Source organism: Oikopleura dioica, chromosome XSR (assembly GCF_907165135.1).
Source record: "Oikopleura dioica chromosome XSR, OKI2018_I68_1.0, whole genome shotgun sequence".
Classification (NCBI taxonomy): Eukaryota; Metazoa; Chordata; class Appendicularia; order Copelata; family Oikopleuridae; genus Oikopleura; species Oikopleura dioica.
Window position 1 is genome coordinate 3325554 of NC_137294.1, and position 24506 is coordinate 3350059.

General features: G+C 41.2%; 5 protein-coding genes and 2 long non-coding RNA genes across 8 annotated transcripts; 6 read left to right on the forward strand and 1 right to left on the reverse strand.

Annotated features, from left to right (window-relative positions):
- Positions 1–127: 127 nt before the first annotated feature.
- Positions 128–1988, forward strand: LOC145707303 (uncharacterized). Of its 2 annotated transcripts, none has more exons than XM_081784809.1 (6): positions 128–294; positions 343–652; positions 708–1060; positions 1105–1300; positions 1475–1675; positions 1758–1988. In XM_081784809.1, the coding sequence occupies exons 1-6, from the start codon at positions 143–145 to the stop codon at positions 1920–1922; spliced, it is 1377 nt and encodes a 458-aa protein (XP_081640935.1). In that variant the 5' UTR covers positions 128–142; the 3' UTR covers positions 1923–1988. The 2 variants fall into 2 exon arrangements, with proteins under 2 accessions (XP_081640935.1, XP_081640936.1); XM_081784810.1 differs by having other exon boundaries at positions 163–294; positions 347–652.
- A 29-nt stretch (positions 1989–2017) lies between these two features.
- Positions 2018–4528, forward strand: LOC145708059 (uncharacterized). The gene is made up of 7 exons (XM_081785676.1): positions 2018–2200; positions 2260–2440; positions 2703–2811; positions 2890–3669; positions 3712–3785; positions 3829–3943; positions 3985–4528. The coding sequence occupies exons 1-7, from the start codon at positions 2028–2030 to the stop codon at positions 4044–4046; spliced, it is 1494 nt and encodes a 497-aa protein (XP_081641802.1). The 5' UTR covers positions 2018–2027; the 3' UTR covers positions 4047–4528.
- A 31-nt stretch (positions 4529–4559) lies between these two features.
- On the forward strand, positions 4560–5737 carry LOC145708060 (uncharacterized). Its single transcript, XR_014134798.1, has 4 exons — positions 4560–4719; positions 4908–5256; positions 5300–5390; positions 5542–5737. It is a non-coding gene; the product is annotated as an uncharacterized LOC145708060 (long non-coding RNA).
- A 314-nt stretch (positions 5738–6051) lies between these two features.
- On the forward strand, positions 6052–7872 carry LOC145707783 (dolichyl-diphosphooligosaccharide--protein glycosyltransferase subunit 1-like). The gene is given in 5 exon segments (XM_081785360.1): positions 6052–6628; positions 6631–6779; positions 6973–7215; positions 7259–7513; positions 7554–7872. Coding segments are annotated over 5 exon segments (1317 nt in total). The 5' UTR covers positions 6052–6072; the 3' UTR covers positions 7668–7872.
- Positions 7873–8375: 503 nt separating this feature from the next.
- On the forward strand, positions 8376–9919 carry LOC145707271 (uncharacterized). The gene is made up of 3 exons (XR_014134741.1): positions 8376–9001; positions 9054–9135; positions 9372–9919. It is a non-coding gene; the product is annotated as an uncharacterized LOC145707271 (long non-coding RNA).
- Positions 9920–14050: 4131 nt separating this feature from the next.
- LOC145707272 (uncharacterized) lies at positions 14051–17763 on the forward strand. The gene is made up of 13 exons (XM_081784770.1): positions 14051–14181; positions 14259–14532; positions 14578–14759; positions 14932–15090; positions 15132–15272; positions 15343–15616; positions 16016–16268; positions 16315–16524; positions 16597–16789; positions 16839–17018; positions 17058–17215; positions 17255–17346; positions 17523–17763. The coding sequence occupies exons 2-13, from the start codon at positions 14289–14291 to the stop codon at positions 17603–17605; spliced, it is 2169 nt and encodes a 722-aa protein (XP_081640896.1). The 5' UTR covers positions 14051–14181; positions 14259–14288; the 3' UTR covers positions 17606–17763.
- A 1736-nt stretch (positions 17764–19499) lies between these two features.
- LOC145708590 (uncharacterized) lies at positions 19500–24483 on the reverse strand. Its single transcript, XM_081786277.1, has 11 exons — positions 23935–24483; positions 21956–22157; positions 21831–21918; positions 21477–21710; positions 21219–21429; positions 21067–21161; positions 20876–20998; positions 20688–20832; positions 20357–20538; positions 20196–20262; positions 19500–19734 (listed from the first exon to the last, which is right to left on the reverse strand). The coding sequence occupies exons 1-11, from the start codon at positions 24473–24475 to the stop codon at positions 19661–19663; spliced, it is 1962 nt and encodes a 653-aa protein (XP_081642403.1). The 5' UTR covers positions 24476–24483; the 3' UTR covers positions 19500–19660.
- Positions 24484–24506: the final 23 nt, after the last annotated feature.

Genomic DNA, 24506 nt, shown 5'->3' on the forward strand with positions numbered 1-24506 from the left:
TTCGTATTTTTTTTTGCTCAGCGCGAGCCCTGTATCAAAAAAGCATACATAAAACTGCAATAAATATTTAATAAATTCGCTAAAATGATATTCTACGCAAAAACTTGAACTCAGTTAAAATCAGATTGTCCTAGAAATCATCATGCCAAACCATGTTGAATATGACCCTGGCGTTCCTACATTCAAACATTCGGATAAGTTCGAAGCGAAGTCTCTTGTGCGAGAGATGCAGCGCGAAGCTGCGCAGGCCGAGCGAGCTTGGGAAGAACGATGCTCCCAGCGCGACAACAATAAGTGAGTTTCCCGAATTAAATCAATCAAGTGATCTGACTTTTTATTTAGGCAGTTTTTTCAGAATTTGAACCGAGAAGAGGCTGCCCTTGATTTGAAGCTGCGCATCAGTCATTTCAAGAACAGGGAGCCTGCACAGTTCACGATAACTGAACACGGCGAGAAGATGGGCACTGCGCTTTTGAATACGTACAACGCAGATTTGGGTTCACGCAATTATGGAATGAAGGAGCTTCGGCGTCTGGAACGCGTGAAGGCTAGAACTGAGAAGAAAATTGAAAAGGCAATGGCAAAGAAAAATAAACGTGAAACTGTGGCCTCGTGGCCACCACCGAATCCAGATGGTCAAGAGGCCAGCGAAGTATGTATTTGCTCAATTGTATTTACAATTTTAAAAAATAACTTATTTTTCTTAGAAAACGAAAGAGGAAAAGAGTGCCAAAGAGTCTATCGCGTCGTTTGAAGACGACAAGGAGGACCAGTCGCTTAAAAATCTTCCAACTGCCCTGGCCAAACGACTAGCTGCTCGTAAAAATTTCCGGAAGCGTCGTATCTCCGACTCAGAGAAGAAGCCTTCTATTCCGGATGGATTTGATCCCAGCAAAGCAGAAGCTGCTGCTCAGGCGGCCATGGTAGCATTTGACTTCAGCACGGTCGGCCTTGACGCATCCAAATTAACGAAGCTGATGAACGAGCCCGAGGAAAAGGAGGAAAAGAGGCCTGCAAAGAAGCTGGCGACATCGCTCGAGAAGAACGAAAAACTTGGAAGGTATTTGTGGTTTTGGTTCTTTCTGAAAGATGATTTTCTTTTAGCTTCGTGAATATGCCATCAGAAGAGCCACTGAACATTCCTGGACTGCCGATTGGATGGAAATTCGGAGATCCAATGCCAGAAGGAACTCCGGTGGAAGAGGAGAAGCCACCGGAAAATCAGAATCCCCTCGAAGTCGTTTCAAAAGCAACAAATGCAAAAAAGAAGAGACGGCCGAAGCAACCACTCATTTTTGAGGTTAGTATTTTAGACGCGAAATGTGCTGTTTAACCACTTTGTATCATGGAATAATCATAAATAATGAGAATTATTCCGAAACACGATGTGAAATTTTGAGAAATCGTAGTCTCTCAAATCGGTGTATTTATATTGTCTGATAGACACGTCGGCTGCATTTGAAATATTTTGTAGGCGGATGCGATGGGAGCTTTGGTGGACCCGTCGCGCTTCACTAGCAAGAATCACATCGAACAGAAAAATCTAACGCCTCGTGTGAGATTGAGTGATGCCAAACAGGAAGAGAAAAATTCAGCCCAACCTCCGCCACAATCCACCACACCAAAAGTGATCGTTGCCCCTGCCATAAAACGATCGACGAATACTTATTCCGAGGTAACAGACAGAGGCATAGATATTTTTTGGAATCGCATTGACATTTTCTTTCGGATCAATTTAGAGATTATTCATCTTTTAGGCTGATTTTGTAACGAGCTACACGGCAAAACCAAGCCATACAAACTATGGAGGACAGGCGCGTACCTACGGAACATACAACGCTTCTGATTTAACAATCTCGCAAGGGAGGAACAAATACAATAGATACAAAGGAGGCGGAGTCGGCGGAGGAGGATATCGATAAACCTTTTTATGTTCCAACAATTTCTGTCTCAATTTCTTCTGTCGAATATGAAATTTTCCAGATTCGTTTTTTTTAAATGGATAATTTTAAGATTTGTGGTCGAAAATGCCACGACGGGCTCGACAGGAATCCTCCCCAGAGTACGCAGAAGAACCTTCGTCTGACGAGTACGAAGCCCCAGCACGAGACTCCGACTCTGATTTCGAAGTGAGCCCTAAAAAGAAAGCTCGAACGTCGACTGGTGGACGGGGCCGAGGACGTGGAAGAGGTCGAGGGCGGTAAGTAAAAAAACTACATTTCCTAATGTTGTCAAAAATAGATGTTAACTAAAGATTAGCGGAAAGTCAACGGCGAAGTCTCCTGGTCGAGGACGCGGCCGTGGACGCGGCAGAGGGCGTGGTCGTCCAGCAAAGGCAAAGAGGGATAGCGAAGATGATGATTTGTCCGAGAATTCGGACTCTAACGATGTTCCAGAGCCCACTAGAAAGTCCAGTCGTAGGAGTGCTTCACGAAAAGAGGTAATTTTGTGATATTGGAAGAGAGCAACTTGCTTTAGCATACTTGCAGTTTCTTTTTGTTCTCCATGAGCGGGCGCTTATGCGCGCTGGACGCACTGCTCTACACCGCCTCCCAGTAGAGGAGCTCGCGGACCGCGTAGGTGTTAGCCCCACGTGTATCTGCTCTGATATTCTTTATCATCGTTAATCTGGTTTAATACAGATTATCAGTAGATAACTGATAATCTACTCACCGTATCGCATTTTTATATATTTATCGTAGGCCTCGGATGCGGAAGAGAAAGGAAGTGGATTGGCGGCCGGCAGATCCCGTCGACGAGCTTCTGCTGCTCGATTTAGCTACGCCGACGACGACGACTCCAACGAAAGTGGTAATTAATTTGTTTTGATAATGTCTTATCCGACAGGAGATAGGAATGAGTTAATATAAATCCTAACGACTTATTCAGATGCTGAAAAAAGTGCGGAATCCGCCGAAGCTTCGGAGGAGGAAGCCATGGAGACCGATGGCTCTCCTGAAACTGATGCCCTTTCTGACGCCATAGAAGAGAAAGCGGAGGGAGCCAAGAAGTCTGATCAGAAGGTCGACGAACCAGAGAACGAAGAAACAGCCGATAAGACGGTTGAAATTGAAAAGAAAGCAGAGATCACTGACAAGGCTGAAGCTGCTCCTGCCGCCCCCTCTGACGAACCTGTTTCCTTTGCAGAAAAAGTTGACGAGTCGGCGAAAGAAGCCGTCCCAGAGCCAGTCAAAGAAGAAGCGCCCGCAGAAACGAAAGAAGCTCCATCCGAGCCAGCGAAAGAAGCTTCATCCGAGCCAGAGGAAGAGGCTCCATCCGAGCCAGCAAAACAAGCTCCATCCGAGCCAGCAAAAGATGTCCCATCCGAACCTGCGAAAGAAGTCCCATCCGAGCCTGTCAAAGAAACTGCTTCTGAGCCAGTCAATGAAGCTCACGTCGACTCAGTGAATCAAGCTGAGACACCGAAACCATCGGAGAAGGAAGAGACCATTCCTGCTCCTCAGGCCGCCGAAGACGCCGAAGAAGCTAGTAAAGCAATCGAAAAAGAAATAAAGCCGGTCGAGGCTGCTATCACGCCAGCTGTTCCCTCTAAAACGAGTGAGCCTCCCGCTGAAGCCAAAACGGAATCTGTCAATGGCGAAACAGAAAAGAAGGATGTTGAACCAACACCCGAAGATAAGATACTGCCCCAGGTTGAAACGCCGTCAGGTAAGCAGTCTACCATGAAGACTCGAACTCATGTTTTTTCAGAGCCAGTCGCCGCTGACAAGTCTTCCAAGTCAACGCCTTTAGAGAAAGCTAAAGTCGATGACATCAAAGAATCTGTAAATAACTGTGAGGATCCCAGTTAATTAAAATTCTCCTTAGGTCCCCACTGAAGTTCCTTCTAAACAACAAGTTGACATTCCTAAAATCAGCAGTGGCGAGAAGAGTGGTTCTGTGATCGTCGCGCCAGCTGCGAATGGCGAGGCAGAGAAGAAACGTAAGTTTTCGACTGTGCAAACATGCACTGACATTGTTAAGCGGAATCAACGACGATTGCAACCCCATCCGTCATCGTATCAACTATCCAGGCGCAGAAATAGAGAGATTTTCTCTCAGGTCACCAGTTTATCTTCCTTTCGCGCCCTTCGCTGACCTGTCTCGATTTTTACTCAATGTCCATAAACATCTTTTAATAATAGTAACAGAAGAGCTAATTTAGTCGAGCCGAGGTGAAAATCCAATTTCAGCGGTTCCAATTCGACTAGCTCTGCTGTAAGGTTCACTCTCAGATCTCAGGGTCTTAAATAGTCATATGTTGTGTCTAGGAGACTTTCGTGAGGAATTAGTTTTGAAAAAACTAACACCTGACAGCTTTCTGAACCCTGCCACCAAACAAAAAATCCTGTAGTTCTAATTCTAGATATCTCTAGAAATTTCGATTCCTTTTTGAAAAAAAAAACCTTCTGCCGTGCAGCTATTAACTTGTATTTTTTATGAAGTGCGCGGCACCGCTCTGCTAATTCAACTTGCAAGCTTCTTGCAAAATCAATTATCTGCAACAAAAAGTTAACTTTTAACTTGACCCTTGTTTTAATACTGTTTCCTTTAGACATTTTCTGACCATTAGAGGGAAAAAGCACGGAGATGCCCCTATGAGAGCAACCTGGGATGAAAGTCGAAATGGCGGTCGCCATCCCAGAAAGCAAGAAGTTGAGATCACCAGAAGAAGAAGTCGCTATCTGAGACCAGATAGGCGACTTTTGGAGCGCTAACGTAAGTCAACCTCTAGCAAATTTTATAATGATGGCTCAAATGATGAAAAACGATATTTTATCGTTTTAACGATATTATTATAACTGAGCCGTGACTCGGCCTCAAGAAAATGATAAGTTAACGTTCCAATTTCTGATGGGCTTGATTATGAAAGCTTTCAATAAAAAAATAAAGATAAGTCTTTTTAGGTTCCATCAGACCTCACTTCACGAAGCTTCGGTGACTTCCGAGTAGAATTATCATCTAACCAATTTTACTCCTTTCTCCGAAAACTGATCATTCTATTCTTATTTTCCATCCGTTTTATAAACTTTCCGGAGCGTCGTGATAGTACTTAATGATGACAAGGCGACTTCCGCCCTGCATTCTCAATGCAAAAAAGCATGTCTTCCTAGCCTGAAAGTACTCCGACATCCTATTCTCTGTGTGCGACCCAAATTGGTATTCTCACTTAACGCGCACAGAGATGGAGCAGGCTCGTCCAACAACGAATACCTCAAATTTGCGCACCGAATAATTACTCGATATGTGCATCATGTAATCTTATTCCTGATTTAGTTATTACTTTTTACTCTTTCAGAAATGAAGCGCGATCAGCAAAGAAGCATTTCATCGCAATTCACCTTGTTTCAGTTGGAAACGCGAGAAGACAAGACGTGGTAGAATATAAGGTGAATTTTTAATTTCGATTAGCTCAAAAGCGTTTTAATGATGAGAATAGGGTAGACGGCCTGCATACTCTCTGCAATATTCTCGCGTTGTGATCTGATGAAGCTAGGGACAAAGTTTATACTTTTTATCTATACTTACTATCTCCTTTAGCGAATCACCGCAGAAGTTTGGTCACCCTTCGCATCCAAGGAAATATTTTCCAAGCATGTTCCAGTGGAACAGTTCCAGAGTGAGGATTCGAAACGAGAAAGACAGCCGAAAAACGCGAAAAAATCGCGAAATATACTTTGTCACCACTGAATGCTTTTATTAATTCTTCAACGTATACAACCAATAAATTTATTTCAAATGATACCGGCTTATTTGAACATTCATTTTTAGGGGCCTCTACTTGCCCTATACGGATAATCTGGATGCCGTGCGCTCCAATTGGCTGAGCGTCAAAAAATGCAGCGTCATGTATGCCACGTTTCCCGGTCAATGAATGAACCCTCTTTTTTATATTTTCGAACGCCCGATAAATGAGAGGATGATTACTTGTCTAGGAGAATTCTCAATACATCAGAACTTTTGGGACTAAACGTGATTTTTAAAACCTTTTTTGGATGATTGAAAGTTTCATGCCCGTGCCAATCAAACTAAATTTCACATTTTTAGAGTTGAGTCGTGCAGTTGGAAATCATGAGACTTTTTAGCCTCTTATTCGCCTTTGTCTCTGCGAACTTGGTGAATGAGAAGGTGATCCGTGTTTTCGATGCGACGACCCAGTTGCTCAAGTCATCAGCGTCTGTCCAAATTCGTAATGACGGCAACGTTGCTGTTTCCACCATCCAGTTGTCGGCTGATGCTTTCAACGCGGACAAGCTGATCTTCTTGGATGCCAAAGTTGATGACAAAAAGCTCAAAGTTGACGGCGATTACAAAGCGACGCTTTCAAGCCCGCTAGAACCAGGACAGACAATCACTCTTGAAATCGAGGAAATCTACCATGGATCCGTGAAGCCCTTCCCGACTGAGATCAAGCAAGCCGACAAGCAACTTGTCCTGGTCGAGGTGAATCTTTACTACACGTCGCCATACAAGACGCTCATCTCAAACGCGCGAATTAACATCGGGACGAAGAAAACTGAAAGTGTCTCGAAAACTGGCAAGCTCGAAGGATCGGCTGTGAAGCTCGAAGAGAAGAAGGATTTCGAAGGTGGATCTTCGCAGAAAAGCCGCGTTCACTTCGAAAACAACTCCCCTTCCTCGTCGCCGAGCGACTTGAGCGTGAGATTGAAGTGTCTCACTGGGGAAATGTTGCTGTCACTGACAAGGTCTGGGTCAAACACACCGGTGCTACTCTGAAGGGATCGTTCTCTCGTTTCGACTTCCAGCGTCAAGACACGGTAAGTAAATGGAACAATGAGTAAATGTTAATTTTAATCACTTTGATGGAAGGCGATTGAAAACGTCTCCGAGCGTATGTGCATTGTTCTCTTTGTGCGTAATGCTCCTCTCATTAGAGCTGTTTCCTTCTTTCAAACGGCTGTTTCCATTTCGCGTTCACACGTATGCTGTAGATTCTCACGCGATTTTAAGGGTGCTTTTATTACGGAATGGAAGATGATCCTTCCCCTTGAAGCTCAAGACGTTTACTACCGCGATTTGATCGGAAACATTTCCACTTCCGCTTTGCGACAAGACTACCGAGCTGGCGAGACTGTTCTCGAACTGACGCCTCGATTCCCAATGTTCGGTGGCTGGCGAAACCACTACACGATCGGATACAACGTCCCTTCTGCCACTTATCTCTCGTCAGATGCCTCAAAATATCAACTCAAGGTTTCGACTTTATATTTTCATCTTATTAAATTTTATCAATCAGGTCCCTGCTACGCCCGAGCTTTACAACGAATTCATCATCGAAAACTATTTCCTGAAGGTGATTCTACCAGAAGGAGTCGCCGATGTTTCTTTCAAAACTAACATTGCTCTGGAGCGCAAACCCGACGAGTCCCGCTACACCTTCCTGGACACAACTGGGCGAACCGTTGTTGTTTTCGAAGGAAAAGACGTCACCTACCAGCACGCGGCGAAGATCGCAGTCACTTACAACTGGAACTCGATCCTGATTTTCAAGGTATTGTGGATTAAAATGAAGCGCGATTTAACGAATTAAGGAACCTCTTCTCGCTATTTCCGGATGGGCTGTGTTCTTCTTTGTCCTTCTTTTCTTCGCTCGACTTGATTATTCCATCTCAGCGCCTGTCTCAGCGGATAAGAAGAAGAACTAGACAGCTTAGAAAGATCATTGTTGACAAAGCCAAACTCTGGTTTTTCCCACGAACAGTGCAATTTACTCATATTTAGCTAATTCATTTAGAAAGATTCCTTCCTTTAATAACATACCTGGATCTCATTACTTATATCCTATGCGTCATTTACTGTGCGTTTTAGAAAGAAAATCTTAGTGCAATAAAATCTATTCGGCCCCTAAAATCATGGCAAATATTCTTGGAGTACTTTTGGCGATATGACTGTATTTGCTCCGGAAGGCATTTTGACTATCTATTTGCCGGAGCAAGCTTCAGTGAAGTATTGAAAAAGGTTACAAAAATATTTGCAGAGTTGCCTTATCTGATTCTTTCGCATAGCAGTTCGCGGTTTCGATCAAATCGGCAGAATTGAACATTTAGAATGGCAGGAGGAAAGACGGTTCTGGTTGTTGGGGTTACCGGGAGCGGGAAGACTTGTTTGATAAGGGTGAGTCACATCTCATTCACTAAAAAGAAAACACTTGTATTAAACACAAGGCAGCGTCATTTTTATTTTTCTAAGCAACAAATAATTTCCTAGAGACTCAAAAGAAAAATATTCAAAGCCAAGAAAAAGCATGACTTTCATACGACAGAGACCAGTGGTTTTGTCCCAACGAAGATAGGCGAAGACTCATTTGGGGAAGTCGGGGGAAAGCTTCAGGCAAACGGTCACCAAGTTCATTCTTTGAGAAGTATTCTCGAAACAACGAAGAGAATTTGAAATCCTAAGCCGCTTCCTCCTAGAGTTAAAAAGGAGATAGATCTGTCAGTCAGAGATTACTCCTTTCCTAGACATCTACCATTTTGAAGAGATGTCTATCTTCATAGGTTTGAAGGTTAGATACTCTGTTGTTCATAATGTCATTTTATATTCTTATATTCGCTATTTTATGATAATAGGAAGAATACTAGGTAGTTCAAAGGATTAAGTCTTCCCGATATCGCTTCTATTCTCATATTAATCGATAAAGTTATTGAGTCTCAGTATATTTTTTGCCGGGTGACGTGAAGCCTGAAATTGGTTGGTTTTTTTACTATTTCGCTAGAATTTCGGAATTCTTTGGCAATATGATCCTAAATTAACGGCAAATAAACGTAGCTACAAATTCACATAATAAACATCAATTAAAATCGAGAGATCGATCCACGCTCGTGAATTGCGTATAATATAGCTAATGAGTGCACAAAGAGGAAAGCCCAGAAACAGTATTTTCATTGTTACTCGGGTACATGTGTGGCGAGCATTTGACATTGGCGACCATGAGCTAGCCTTTGTGGCTGGACTACGCGCAGGATGTCTCGGGCATAATGTGAGTTGTCTTTGAAGAATAGAAAGAAACGTTACGTCCATTCTTCTTCTAGCTACGTTATTGATGCCAGAGCGCATGGACGTCTCACTCAAACTGCTGTTTACGCTCACCAATTACGAGAACAGACACAAGTGGTACGGACTAATCCACAGAGACTAGTTTAGAATTAAATGAGAGACCTGGAAAAGTGAATCATTTTTGGCGAAGGCTTGAACTTTTATTTTGACTTGAGAAGTACCCCTTCGCATTACTACCGAAGAGCATTACTCCCATGGCATTTTTTGTTTCCTACGTATAAAAAGTCAAAATGACATGTTTCAACTGCGTTTGAGCCAGCATGATTCATTTCTTCTTCATCACCCAATTTTAGCCATTGATACTGTACGTTCGACGAGCAAAAAATATGCATGATTGCAAACGAATTTTAAATCAATGGCTCCTCGATGATTTCAGGAATTCGAGCTCACGAAGCTTTAACTGCGAATAACGAAGATTAAAAAAGTTTTTCGTAATCGACTCCAAATTAATAGTAATCTACCTGGGCTCCATCTTGATACGTTAACAAATGTTTACCCATCAAACTCTAGTGGGCTATTTCAACTGCTCGATAGTAAGACAAGTTGAGAGTAGAACTTTTGATGGATAAATGGGACTCGGAAACTTTCATTGATTGTTTTGAGCTTTTGTGATGAAAGCACGGTTTTCAAGTGGACTCTTTTATTTTCGTTTAAAAAAGCTTGAGCGAAGATTTATTTGCGCTTTGGACGGTTATGACTGCGACCTCGAGGAGATACACAGCTTCGTCAAGTCGCTGCCTTGATTTTTACTTCCGCCAGTTGATCACCTGCCTCTTTCTTTTTTAATCTTTAACTAGACGTTCTATTTTTATACTGTCACCAAAATATTTTCATACGTTCATTTTTCTTAACATTCCTTTTCAATCAGATGCGTAAATTTGAAAATGGATGAATTCGAGCGAATCAAAGACCTTGGGAAAGGAAGCTTTGGCTGCGCCATACTTGTACGCCGGAAATCAGGTAAATCCTTTGGGAAACTTTTCAAATGCACCAAAGGTATTCGTCTTTTGTTGAAGGACGAGCGTCTAAATGTATACTGTATACAGCTCAAAGTTCGAAACTGTCCTGCCTTCTTATATTAAATTCTAGACAACAAGCAGCTTGTCGCCAAAGAAATCAATTTGGCTCATCTGTCAAACAAGGCTATCGACGAAGCACGGAAAGAAGCGACATTTTTAAAAGAGCTTACCCACCCGAATATAGTGCGATATGAGGGTTGCTTCGAGCGCAACAACCGGCTCAACATATTGATGGAGTTCTGCGAAGGCGGTGATCTGGCGCAGAAAATTAAGAAGCAGAATGGGGTGCTTTTTGACGAGCCGCAAGTGCTCGACTGGTTCGTGCAAGTCTCACTCGCTGTCAGATACTGCCACGAAAAGAAAATTCTACACCGAGACATCAAAACCTCAAACATATTTCTTCATCGCTATGGAAGACAGGTTAGATAAATTGTATCCAAAAAGGAACCTGGGAATCTTTTTTCGGGCGTCATAACTGCTAGCCGTCTGATGATCTTTAGTCTAATCCACAAGAAAATGCCAACTGGCATTAGCATTGCTAATCGTGCTCATGTGATTTGCCTGAGAAAATATTCGTATCTTTCCACTCATGCAAATCTTGGTATCAGATCGTATACATGGCCTATGCGATAGCGATTAAGTTAACTCGTCCAAACAGAGACCTAAGTTCTTTATTACGGAATGCACGCTTGAGCGCGAGATCTTTATATCTTGCGATTAAAATAGCAAGAAATGGACATAATTCTATGCAAACTACTTTCACTAAAATTCAGAAAGCAACGTTTATTCTCGTATATAACTCGTGCATCTTGGGCTGAGGGTTTTTGGGGCTGATTTTGCGTGAAAAGGCTTCATGTTTCACGTTAGCTGTGAAATCGGGACCATGTTCCTGATGGGCATAATCACATTTACTGAATCATTCGAATGGCGCTCGCCCGATTTTTACCTGCATCTAGAGTTTTGCATCGATAAGAGAGTGAGAAGATGAGAGTTTTAGATCTTCTAGTCGCCTGGAAGACTGGAGAATCCATTGATGTCCCAGGATGGTAGAATGTAGACTTTACATTGTAGAGAATATTCAATTGAAAAATAATCCTGGTACACGGTCAGTGCACTCAATTCAACTTCGTATATCGATAAGATGGATAATTACATCTCCCATCCTTCAACAAAGATCCTTATGATTATATAAGCGTCCCGGACGCTCTTGCCGATGAATCTTATCAAGATTTGATTTTCACCGACGAAAATATCGAATTAGAATCAAATGCACCAAGTTACACGAGATTCTCGTCTGGTCTCTCGATATCGGGATCACTGGAATCTGAGCTTTTTCGAAAAAAGTGGCTCGTTTACGGGGAGTATGCCGGTGGATTTGCTAATTTCAACAGAAGGGAGGAGATCGACCACGAAGATGACGAAGTTGACGAAGAAATAAAGAGAAAAAAGTCAAGAGGCAAGTTTGATAAGAACCGAGGTGATGGCTGGGGACACATCGGAAAAGGCTCATCAGCACAATCAGACAAGGATCAGAAATTTAACTACTATTCTGGGATTATGAAAGATTTCTGGACCTCTTGAGTGAGCAGGAGTCGTCGAATTCAATAAGTACAAAATGATAAAATCGATGGTGATGTACTTGCAAAACCAAAACAGACAGTTTGGCAAATTTGTTGGGTATGGTTGCTGGTGTCTTGCAGGTGCCGATATGTATCTTGGTGAGCCGTCAGGCGAACCCGTCGATGCTATCGATAAAGCGTGTAGAGACTATCATCACTGCAATAGATGCTTGAAAATTGACCATCCAAGTGAAGAAAATGAACTTTCATGCAACATGTTTCGCGGTTATAGATTTCTCGGAAAACAGTTCTGGGCTGCTCTTTTTTATTGACGGCGCTATTTTCAATCAACTAGTGTCTGTAGGTTGTTATCGTCTCAGAGTTAGCCTTAAAAGTCCCGTTTCGGTGATCGTTCAATCGTTTGCGGAAATGTGCACGGTTCATGTCAGAAAACTGCGTGTGATTGCGACGTTCAACTTGCAGAGCAACTTGCTCTATTAGAGGACACATGGGACATAAATCACCACACGGCATGGGGCAGTTTTGATCGCCGGCAATGTGCTCAGCGAGTCAAGACAAGTTTCCTCATTTATGTTTTCGAGTTCTCATGAATATATTTGTATATTCAAAATCAAATCATTTTTCTCAATCTCTTTCCCTATCGTCTACTCATCCATGAAAATAATTATTGATAGATAAGCCTCCATCGATATTTTCAATTAATAATTAAGTTCTTATTTGCGTAAATTTAGAAAACCTCCTATTTTCCATAATGAAACTTATTCTAAGACCTTGATGCCGAAAGGTGACCAGTGTTGTGGCAAGGCGCCTCATCGATTCCCTTTCTACTCCGCAGATGGAGGCAAAGCGTGTTGCTCAGGAAAAGTGTTCAAAACCGCCGATGCCTGCTGCAAGAACGACACCATCATCAGAGGTGGCACTTGTGAAGAGGATGAAGAACTTCCTGAAGTTGTCATCAATCGACCTGTTAAACGGCCAGGATTGAATTGATTTTACTTGTTGAATTTTTGAATAAAGTACTTACTCGAGCGTAGTTCCTTGTTTGTTTCACTTTTTCAAGGAAAATGTATATGACTAACGTTTGAGCAGGCGCTGGCAGGTGGATAATCACATCAATAGTTATCATTATTCTTATGTTGTCTCTTCAGGTTAAACTCGGAGATTTTGGAATTGCACGAGCTCTGGACAGTACGACTGATATGGCGAGAACTCTCATCGGGACTCCTTTTTATATTAGTCCTGAGATATGCGAGGGGAAGCCCTACAATTCTCGCTCTGATGTATGGAGTCTCGGATGCGTTTTATACGAGATGTGCACACTCAGACATCCTTTCGAAGCTGCCAATATGCGAGGACTAGGTAGGACATGTGCACGAAACTTTACATAGACTAAGTCTATCAGATAGACTCTATCTCTAATAGCAGCAATCTTATACAATATCCACTCTACCGTAGAGACAGATCATTATTTTGTATGTTTTTAATTATTGGATATATTTTGGATCAAATTCAGAAGCTTATTGAGACTGTCTACAAAGGGGTAAAGGGATGTGCCTGAGAATATTTCTGAACCAGGATGGGTTCTCAGAAAGCAAAAAAGGTCTTAATTTGGAATTATACGAAGTTATTATTATTATTTATAAATCTATGGGCTTTCCAAAGAGCGCTTTCTTGTGTCTCATTGTCTGTCGTTTTCTAACCTCTCGTTGCGCAAGCAATTTTTGCTTTATTGCAAAATTAGATTCCTGGTTTGATAAATTCTTCGTAGTAGTTTATTATTAAAAGTAGTTTTCTTCGTAAGAACTTTCATTTTATTTCAATCTTATTAGAAAGTTAAAGAAATAAATGGAATTTATAATTTTATCGTTAGATTTGAAAGAACAGACGTCTTGTTTGCTAAGACGGCTATTTGCTTCGATAGAAAAACAATATATATTGAGGGTGCTCGTTCTTACCGTATAACATTCTAGCCGCAAAGATAATGCGAGCAGAATATGCGAAGCTCAGTCCGAGGTATTCACAATATGTGAGAAGCTTGGTCGCCGAGTGTTTCAAGAGAGATCCGACCAAGCGACCTAGCGTCAATGCCATTCTAAGAAGACCCAAAATGAATAACATTGCCCTTCAGTATGAACCTACTCTCAATCTAAAGCCAGCTCCAAGGTAAGTTAGTGTCGAAAACTTTCGCTTATTCGTGTTACAGTGCCAGATCCGTGATGGCAGATAAGCAGAAACGATCGAGAAGCCCCGATCGTGCTCCAGAAAGGCGAATAGCATCGTCTGCGGTGAGCAAAGAAAAAGACAAAAACAAATCCAAAAGTAATGCTCATTTTCTTTCAAAACTCTAACAAGCTGGTAGTGTATACGGAAATCAGAAAGTAATAATTCCGAAGAAAACGAACATTCAGTTGAGTAGAGAAAAGCGCGCCCAGAAAGCACGAGAGGCTGAAAGACAGAAGATTATCAGCGGGATTCACGCATCAGTTGCTTCCAGTCGCGCATCCAGGAAAGGGTCCGTCACACTTTGCTGAATATCTAGGAACATGTAGTCTACGAGTCAAAGATCTTGCGGAACCTTGCTAGTGCTGTGTCGAGGTCTTCTGCGGCAGCGATGCAAGCTCCGCCACCAGGCCCAAGTGTCGAGGAAATCTGGTCGCAGCGCCACAATGAAATTCTGAAAGACTATTACGCGAACAAAGAAGCTGCAAGAAGGAATAAAGTTCTTCAACGAGGCGGCGTGCTGCCCGAACCTAGAATTCCAAAAGCATTTGACCCAGATCATCAGGAGGCGTCAAAAGAAAATGAAGAAAACTCCTCCAGAAATAACAGTCTCAGTGAGCGTTCGATCAATTCTGGTGAGCTAGAAGTTCTTTTGCTGTCTTTTTTATTCAGAAATTAAGAGTCTCCCTCCGCTCAAGAGAGAACCCGTGCGCTTGAGAAAAAGAAATCTGCACTGCAGCGGCTAAATGAGCGCAAATCTGAAGCTCTTGAAACATCGATGAAGAAGCCAGATGAAGGCGGAGATCGAGCTGTCGCGCCACTTCATTTATCTTTGGATCGCACATCCTCCGATGCCTCTTCTGGAAAGGATCTAAATACGTCACTTTATATATAATATAAAATTATAAATATAATATAATATAATGTATATCAGAAATACCATATCTTTTATCTTTTTTTTTTATGAAACAAACGAGTTGATAAACTCAGTACTAGATTAATTTATGTAAAAGCGCATTAAATCCTTAAAAACAGAATCAGAGCAGCCTTCAGCGCGTAAACAGTGGGATGCACCTTCAAAAACAATCGTCAACAACTTTCAAGAAATGAAAATCGACATTGGTTCCATCAAAAGCTCAAACTTTGGAGAGACAATAACAATTTCATCGTCTGTTGGCAATGCAACCGAAAACGTAAAAACAGGATTATCTAGCTGACAAGTTAATGTTTCTAGGACAAAGACTTGGTCCCAGCAGAAACGAGGGAAAAGTCAACGAAGACAGGGGATAATAAAACGTCCAGTTTAACAGAGAATGACAAAGAAGATGTAAGCGTCCCAAAAGAGCCGGTTCATCAGCCAATTATCAAGGAACGAGTTGCAAAATTTCATGAAAAACTTCACAAAAAATCAAATTTAAAAAAAAATCATCTCTGTAAAGGCAAAGCCTGCGCTTATTAAAAAGTATAGTTTCACGAGTCTAGAGAAGACTCATGAGTCGGTCGTGATCCCAAAAGAAAATATAACCCGACCACCTTCAAAAGTAGAGAAAAGCTCCGTTCTCCGCAATTTGGCAGCGAAGTTCGACCCGCATCGAAAAGATGCCCCTGCAGAATCCAGTGAATCAGAAAAATCTTTCGAAAAAGCAGTCGATAACCAAGAGATTCATTTCAAAACTCCACCCGTTCCAGAATCTTCAGTTCAAATCGATCACAAAGGAGGTAAGTTAATGGATTCTCTTAGTGCCGCAGCATCGAAGGTACTTCGAGTGCATCTTTGATTTCTCCAACGGCCGTTTTTAGATTGAGTCAATCACATCCCACAGATATAATCAAGATAACACTTTTATGTGCCGTATGTTTGAGCCCACCGTAGAGTTTATGAATATTTATCATTTTTACTTTGATACAGAATCCGTACTTATCTCTCTCGTCTTGTACCTGATCTACAAGTATACGTCTTAACTAAACACACTTCTGAATATGAGAATCAGTCATAAAAGTTAGGTGGGTTCATATTTTATGAAATAATAGCGGCAATTGTTTTTAATCAGCGCATCTGCGCACTACGCACTTCTCATCGATAATAATTAAAACCTTTTCTTTTTTAAATTTTCGTAGATATTGGAAGCCTTCATGATGAAAGCCTGGACGATATTCAAATTCGATCGACAGCAATCGACGATGCTACAATCAAGAGCTTATCAACGACGACTTTAAAGACTATAAACAGTGCTCGGTCAAGTCCCATTCCAATAAAGATGAGTCTTAGTCCATCTGGCGTGGGTCCCTTCAAAGTCATTCCAAAGAAATCTATTGGATCCGCTCCTAGTCCATCTCCAGTTGTCGTGAAGCCTTCTCTTCCTCACTCGAGGTACGAACAAGTTCTTGGTTGTAGCGAAACAAACGTCCCTTTCTAGCTTAAAGAGTTCAAAATCCAGCGCATCTCCAGGCCGCTTGCCAAGCCCTGAGCCTTCCACTTTCACACCACGTAATGCCGAAAAGGAAAAACAATCAAGTTCAACAGTGCCTCCACCTATCTCGAATAACTTACGAATATCGCAGTCTCTCCCTGACCTTTCAAAAGCCGACGCCGAATCAGTTCCTTTGCCACAAAATGAAAGGAACGCCTTTTCAAAAATCAGACTGACAAAAATAATTACAAAAAGAAAAAATATTTTAAAGGCTTTTTAAAGTATAACACTAGTACGCCCTGTTAAAGTTCGGTCCCGTAGCCCTTCATTAGTACGAGTAGAAAAATCTAAAAACCAGGCTCCAACTTCGAGCTCGCCCCCGAAGATCATGCAACCAGTTTTGACTAAAACGGCTCAAACGTCGAATAACCAAACAGACGAATCATCCTTGGAGTTATCCGCTATTTCTCGTTCGTCGAAGGTATTGATTGAAACTCAATTTGAATATTTTTTAACAATTTCCAAAAAAGGACTCGTCGGTAAAGGAATCTTCAAAAGAAGATATCGGATCCGTCTTCACGCCGATCGGAAATCGTCTCCAGGATCTGGAAAATACCAATTCCGATGAGCAAGTCATGGCGAATATGCAGAGCCTGATTGACGTCCAAGAGTCGATAAATGTCGACGATATTGAGAACGAGTCGGAAAAAGTTGGCTCATTTTACTTTCCGGACCTAACCGTTTATTAGGAAAACTCACCAAACTCAACTCAGACAACAGATGAAACAGGCGATGACGATCTTTGGGAGTCTTCGACACACAACTCTTCGAAAACAAAGAAGACTCTCAATCCATTTGACGATCTGGAAGTAAAGCGTATGAACCTAGAACAGGAACTTGGAATCAAGTAAGAAAACTTCAGAAAAACATATTTAAGTACTTTTAGGCTCATGGTTGACGCATATAAGATTCTCAGTCAAAGTTTGGACGACACTTCTATTTCTACAATGGTTCAAAATCAGATGAAGACCTTACTTGGTAAGATCCTTTTCCGTCGTATTCTCTTGGTCAGACTCTTGGTTCAGCTCTTTATTTGAGTCAGTATATTTTTTAATCTCGATGAAAACGAGGTAACCATCCTTGATTTCGATGATTTGTCTCGGAATTTGAATAATTTGTAGCCTTTGAAAATATTTATTAATATTCCTTTTCAGCGGAAAAGTATGAGTCTTTCTTTCCCCGAATAATGCAGCTGGTCGTCCAAGATTCTATAACTTACGATCGAAACTGTATTTAAATTTATCAGCAAAAAACAAGGAGACACATTCCCGGAAGAATCCGTCTATTACGAGCCCAAGCAAAAACTTTTTAAATTCCATTTGTTTCTTTCAATTTCATTCGAATATGCTAAAAACTCTGCCGAACTTTTTCAATAAAGGAAACTGTTATTTTATACTTCAAAAGTCCCTATTTTTGTATCAAACTAAAAATAAATTACTTGCACTTATTAATAACATGCGCGTTGAGAAGTTATACTATTGAAGCTAGCTTCTCATACGCTGTGTTGAGAAAATGTTGGCAGTTAATTCTTTCGGCAAAGATGCAGAAAATAAAGAGCATTCTTAAAAAGACTAAAAGGTGAACCTTCAATCATGGGGCGCCAGTGGGTACGCCCTCCTCATCTGACGGCGCTATAGTTAACGACATAAAAGACAGAAGGTCTTAGGCAGTCCAAAGTAAATTGTCGAGGAAAAAGGCATGTTTCTGTCTCGATTTAGCATTTCCTTCCTACTCCTGCTACTAAGGAGCACAGATGCAAGTTATAAGCTGCACTTCGACCCGCAAAGTGACAGTTCCGCGAATTTGGACCGCGCTCTCGGCGCCGCCATACAGAGTCGTTTTGATATCGAGTTTAAGAAGGCATCGGAAGAAGCTCTGCTGAAGTCGTCAATTGAAAAATCGTCAGGACTTTCTCGAGGCGGGCGCCAATTTTACTCAAGTCACGAGCCCCTCTGTAAGTTTGAGCAGGCTTACATGGACTGGAACAGGTTCATAGAAGAGAAACTCTGCCCCATGTTGAATATGGAAGAGAGTAGAAAGTTCTGCGATAAAAGGAGTAACTGCTTTGTCAAATTCGACTGCTACGGAAACGGATCATCAAGTAAGAGTTCTCTAGTCGTTCCAACAGCTAGCATTATTAAGTCGGAGCAGTTCCGGTGAAAAATTGTGTGCGAAACGAGTTTGTTCATCCGTCGAACACTTGCGACAAAAGTCGCCTAGATTCAGGTACTGGTTATTATCTCGACGAAAAAAAATAACGAAGTTTCAGCGCAATTTTGTCATAATACGGATCCGATGTTGCACTCCTTTGCTTTTACCAACCATTGCCCTGTGTCACATGTACCCAAGGGATACGAACAAGCACGCAAGCAAGAATGCTGCGAACGAAAACGTCACCAAACTCCCGAAAAAACTGTGAGATGTTACGTTGCCGATTTCAGTTCAATCGAGGAGTACGAATTGTAAGTAAAATAATTTAATCGTAATATATAGGAATTTACATATATGTAAAATATGATTAATTATCGACTGAGCCTTAATTCTTTTAACCTCTTATGGAAAGTAACTTTACGATTAGATATATACGAATCCATACGAAGGGCGTGCTCACACCGGACCGAAATCGAAAATACCGACACATGATCAAATACAGATTGCCAGAAAAGTGTTGCGCTTATCTGTGAATCGAGAACTCTCTTATGAATATTTTGCAAGTGATATCTGTGTGCTCTGCTCCCTAACAAGGTTATCTATTGTAACTACTCGTTATTAACGAGCTTCAAATATTTCGATAAGAGGGGCGAAATTCTCCCGCTATCAAGAGCGCTTTTAATTAAATCATTTCAGTTCTTAAACCCAAGTAATGTCGCAAAAACTTCGATAGCTCTCGAATTCCCCCTTCAATGTGATATTCTATATATCTGACCCTTGGCGATATCGAGACGCTTTTCATCAACAACATATGTAAAATTATATCGATCAATTTAATACCAAGTATAATTTCCATCGTTTCATCTCCTTTCGTGATTTAGGAGGGTCTGTAAGTCTGTTAAGCCTACAAGCCCTCTCTCCTGAGCATTTTTACTGCCTTTTATTATTGTATATTCATTTAAATAAAACCAAAAATGCGTACTTCTTTCATTTCGATTATCTACAACAGTAAGCAAAATTTGAACTGTATTTAACTTTTTACAGATAGTAGAAAAATGTAGTGTAGCATCAATAGCTAGCCAGGGCCGGAGACTTTGATTAGGAAAAATAATCTTCTCATGCAATACCATCTTTTAAAAACTCAAACGAAAGCAGGAGGAGAATTGGGGCGCATGTCCAACTCGGGATCGGTTCCAGATAAAAGCGAGTCGCCAGCTACGAAAAGAGGTTACGTTTTATAGATTCTGCGAAACGAACTGCTGAGAATATTTTAGTTAAAAAGCTATTGACCAGTTGAAAGTTTCATTTCTTATTCATTTCAATTTGTCGCGCAGCGATAACTTACTGAATGAATATTCTCAGTAGTCGCTGTCAATAGTAATAACAGTTGTCAATAGGTCGTGCATTAGAATACTACTTCTTAACTAGTCATACCAGGGTTTGAAAAGTCTGAGCATGAGCATGCTCAGAGCACTGAGCATGAGCACTGAGCATGCTCAGCGTGCTCAAGCTCAACAAAAATTCCAGCGTGTCGTGCTCAGCCGTGCTCAAGCTCAATAAAATCTGAGCATTCGCGTGCTCAGCCGTGCTCAAGCTCAATCAAATCTGAGCATTCGCGTGCTCAGCCGTGCTCATGCTCAGTCAAAATTTGTGACTTTTCAAACCCTGAGTCATACCGTTGAAACTGTTGTCAAGGTTATCTCTTCGCGAATTCCTAACCATACTTGCTTGTCTTTCATTAATTTCCTTTGCAATGTTTTAAGTCATTTTTAAATAATTGATCTCTCATTAATCTAAAAAAATCTGGAAAATAATAAACAAAAAAATCATAAACATGTTCCTGGGTGGTCGCAAAGGACATAGAATTTACAACATCATATCTTTTCAAAAAGCTCACTCGTCTTTCATTGACGGTGATATCTGTTATGTTACTGATGGGCGATTGAGATCGCTCGTTCAGATCGTTTTTCGCATCTTCTTGGATCTTCGGAACATTTTTCATGATAGCAGACCAATCCACTACAAATCGTTTTTTAGAATGCTTTACGATTTGCTATATTCTGTATTTGAAATGTATACTGTAACTAAACTCGTATTGAGTTTAGTTAAAATTGGCTGATATTTCATAAGGCTTTCGAAAATAGTAAATTTAAAGGGTCAATTAATACCTTTGCTCTCAGCGTTGGCGACACTACTATTGATTCCAGTGATTTCTGACATAGTCGATATCGAGGCACGGCCCTTCTGATAAGATGAGTTGTAAATGCGCACCTCGTCGTATGTTGCGTTGATTTCGTCCACCTCTTTTTTGGACTAGAAATAAGCAGTAGAAAACGATACCGCTGAAATTTACAACCTTATCAAGGACGCCTCCAATAGTATCCGGATGGTCAACTTGTGCGTGGTCGACAACAACTTTATCGTCTTTATCTTTTTTCATCAGGTTGAACATGTAATAGTACCAGTCGGGTTTATCGTACTGAATATCGTATGAAAACGCTTCCCATCATAAAATTTGGAAAATGAAATCTTTCAAAATTTTCAAACCTTATAAACGTATTCAGTATCTTTAGTAGCTCCCGCTGCTCCCATACAAAGCCAGTAATAGCAACAACAGAGCAGTAAAAGAAGAAGTAATAACACTTAAAAGATATGTTAATACTTGAAATTAGTCTATAATGGTCCGAAGCATCACGCACATAAAAGAAGAATCCACCAAACACCACCTATAGCAGCTGCGGCGCAGTCATTTTTAGGATAATATTCCCAGTCTTCGTTGTCATCACAATCACATGCCATAATTGAGTATTCATTCATTCCCCTGGGCTCAGGAGCACGACAGGCATCAGAAAATGAGTTTCCGCCATTGTCACTAACAGTGAATTTGATGCGTTCTCCGTAGCCAAGATTCTTTGAAAGAAATGGTCAGAGCGATGTAAGACTTAATAAGAACTTACATAATCGCCTCTATATGCAAGTAAGTAGACCCTAGAGTGGGAAGTTTCCTTGAATACAAAGTCGTCCTTGTTATCTTTGGTAGTTCCCTCGTCGATAATGGTGAAGGTAAAAGGCGCGCCATGACCGAGCGCGTCCTCATCCTTGTCTTCGACAATAGCGATAGCAACAACGTTGAGTCCTTCGACCCCATCATTTATCTCGACGTTTTCGATTCCATGCTGGAGAAGAAAATCCTTTTCTCGGTTGGAAAGCACTTAATATAATTGACGTAGATTCAGCACGGCAAAATCAAAACCCAATTATTTAAATACTCGCTTCAAAATAATAGAGATTCTTATGTTTTCGCACCGTGCCTGATCGTCGAAAAATCTGCTCAAATCTCGGCAAACACCACTTTGTCCCGAAGAAAGGATAACTCTTGGCTGTTGATCGTTTATGTCCCTGAAAAATTGAGAGCAAGAATACTGTTTCTACTTACTTGCACAAAATTAAAACCTCCTCGTCAATGACTTCGTTCCTCTCAGTCGCAGTTATCAAGAGTCTGTAGTATCTAGCATCGCTATCGGGATTCTGTGGACGGCAATGTAATTCCCTGTCGATTGTCTTTTTGAGCACAACTTTTGCAACCTTGTTTGCGAAATCTGTCGACACTTCGAAGAACTCATCATCAGAAGAGTAAGCTTAACATATTCATTTCAAATCCAGAACATATACAAAATTTTATAAATCGAATGCGTCATACACTACGTATTAACATAACGTACCCCCTAGCTCGCTCACATTTTGTGAACATTTTTCCCTTGCTCGCTTAGTTAAATTTTATCAAAGTCCCCTTGCTCGCTCCCATTCTTGTTTCAGCGCGCTCCATTAGTCGCCATCCTTCTTTTTACCTCGCGCGCCCTTGTTCGCTCCTCCTCACCCATTTATCCCTTGTTCGCCGCGAGACCGCCAAAGCCTAGCTCGGCTTGGGTCGCTCTTACAGCTCTTACTGTACTTTCGACTCAAGCTTTTCATAGGGACTATATTTTCATTTTCATGAATATTTTGACAGTAACTAAACTTCATTTCCTCTTTTTAAAGCGTCCAGTTAAATTTTTATATCTTGTAGCAACGCTGTATTATGCCGTAAACTTGATAGTGTGACTTTATATGTACATTTTTACTCAAAATAGTCGGATCTTCATGTTGAAAATGGTTCCAGAGTTGTAAATTTGCTGAGCTGAGTGAGCTGAGCTGGCTGAGTGAGCTGAGCAGTCGCTCAGCTCAGCTCAGCTCAGTGATTTTGGAAAATGATCTGATCTGCTCAGCTCAGCTCAGCTCAGACAATTTTCACTCAGCTCAGCTCAGACGATTATCACTTAGCTAAGCTCAGCTCAGCTCAATGATTTGAATACAATTTTACTGTAAACCCTTTAAACAGTAAAAAACAGCTCAGCTCAGCTCAATCAGCTCAGCTCAGCTCTAATTAGGGTCCGCTCAGCTCAGCTCAGCTCAACTCTCTTTAACAAAAGGTCTGCTCAGCTCAGCTCAGCTCAGAAACCTCCGAAGTAGCCCAGCTCAGCTCAGAGAAATTTTTCTCGGGTCAGCTCAGCTCAGCTCAGAAAAATTAATCAAAATTTGCAACTCTGACTGGTTCTTTTAACAAACGCCGCGAAAATCCCCCCAAACGTATCTATTATTTCACTCTAGCGTTCTATGTACTGTGGATTGAGCGGGTAGTGTAACCCTGCAATTTTCAAAACAGTAATTTGAACACTATTTTTCCCATATACAAAATGACTACGTGATAATTTCATTTCTTCTGTCAAAAACAAATAATCTCACCTGACCCGAAAGATATGAATATGATTTTGAGGTGAAAAATAGGGATACACTATTAACCTAGATTTATCCGTCAATTCTTTCGAGAAATCTCAATAAATGAATTTTGAGGAAAAAGGCATTTGATTTTTCATAAAAAAAGTCTCAAAGTTTCAATCTTAGTATTTCGAGTACTTATGTTTACTTAAAATGGAGTGTCCAAATTTCTTCTTATTAAGAAGATATGAAAATTTGACAAAGTGGGCGTGAAAGAGCATAAAAAGATAAGTTTGCTTGGAAAAAATCATGAAAATCAAAGTTAAAAAGCCTTTTAAAAGTGAAAAAGAAAATGAGCTACGCGTCATAAAGCTTCAAGGGGCTTCAAGAGCGAACAAGGGATAAATGACGGAGAAATGCGGGCGAGCAAAGGTGCGCCGTCGAAACCAAGGAGAGCGAACAAGGGGTCGTAGAATGCAAAAGAAGGAAAGCGACCAACGGATCTTGGTAACAAAAAGCGAGCGACCAAGGGGGGTCTTGTTGGAGTTTAACTAAGCGAGTAAGGGAAAAATGTTCACAAAATGTGAGCGAGCTAGGGGGGGGGTACGTTATACTGATTGACGTAGGAAAGTATTTTAGTCATCTTTCGATTTCGCTTACTTATTTCTTTTCCCTGACTATCTTCATCGACTGCCAAGATCATCTGATTATCAACTCGTTGCCCTACTTGTGTTTGACAATTTTCAATGACAGCTGGAAATCCTTCGCCACTTCTAGTCATGAATGATCGGAATCGTAATGGGTCATTGACATCTCTTACGCGCATCGTACAAACTGTCTCAACTGGCTTTGCATCTTTTGCCTTTGAGTTGTGAAGACGGACATTGAGATTGACGATTCTAGCAGCGACGGAGCCGCGGGTTTCAATCTGTGCTCCAGGAAGTTCGTAGTTGTATGGTTTGAGAATGTTGACTTTTCCTGAAGTCACCCAAACTCCATCAACTCGCTCGATAGTAGGAACAATTTCAAGCGAACCGTCAAGAGGATCTTCACTGTCCAGTACTTCAATCTCAACAAACCCGTTTCTTTCGTCGGCGTCACGATCAACAATTCGAATGTTAGCAGCTTCAGGAGCGTCCATGCTATTTTCATCAATTATTCCAAGGTCACAACTCTCAACTTCTGGTGGTTGATTGCACATGTAAATAATTACTTTTTGAGGATTACGATTA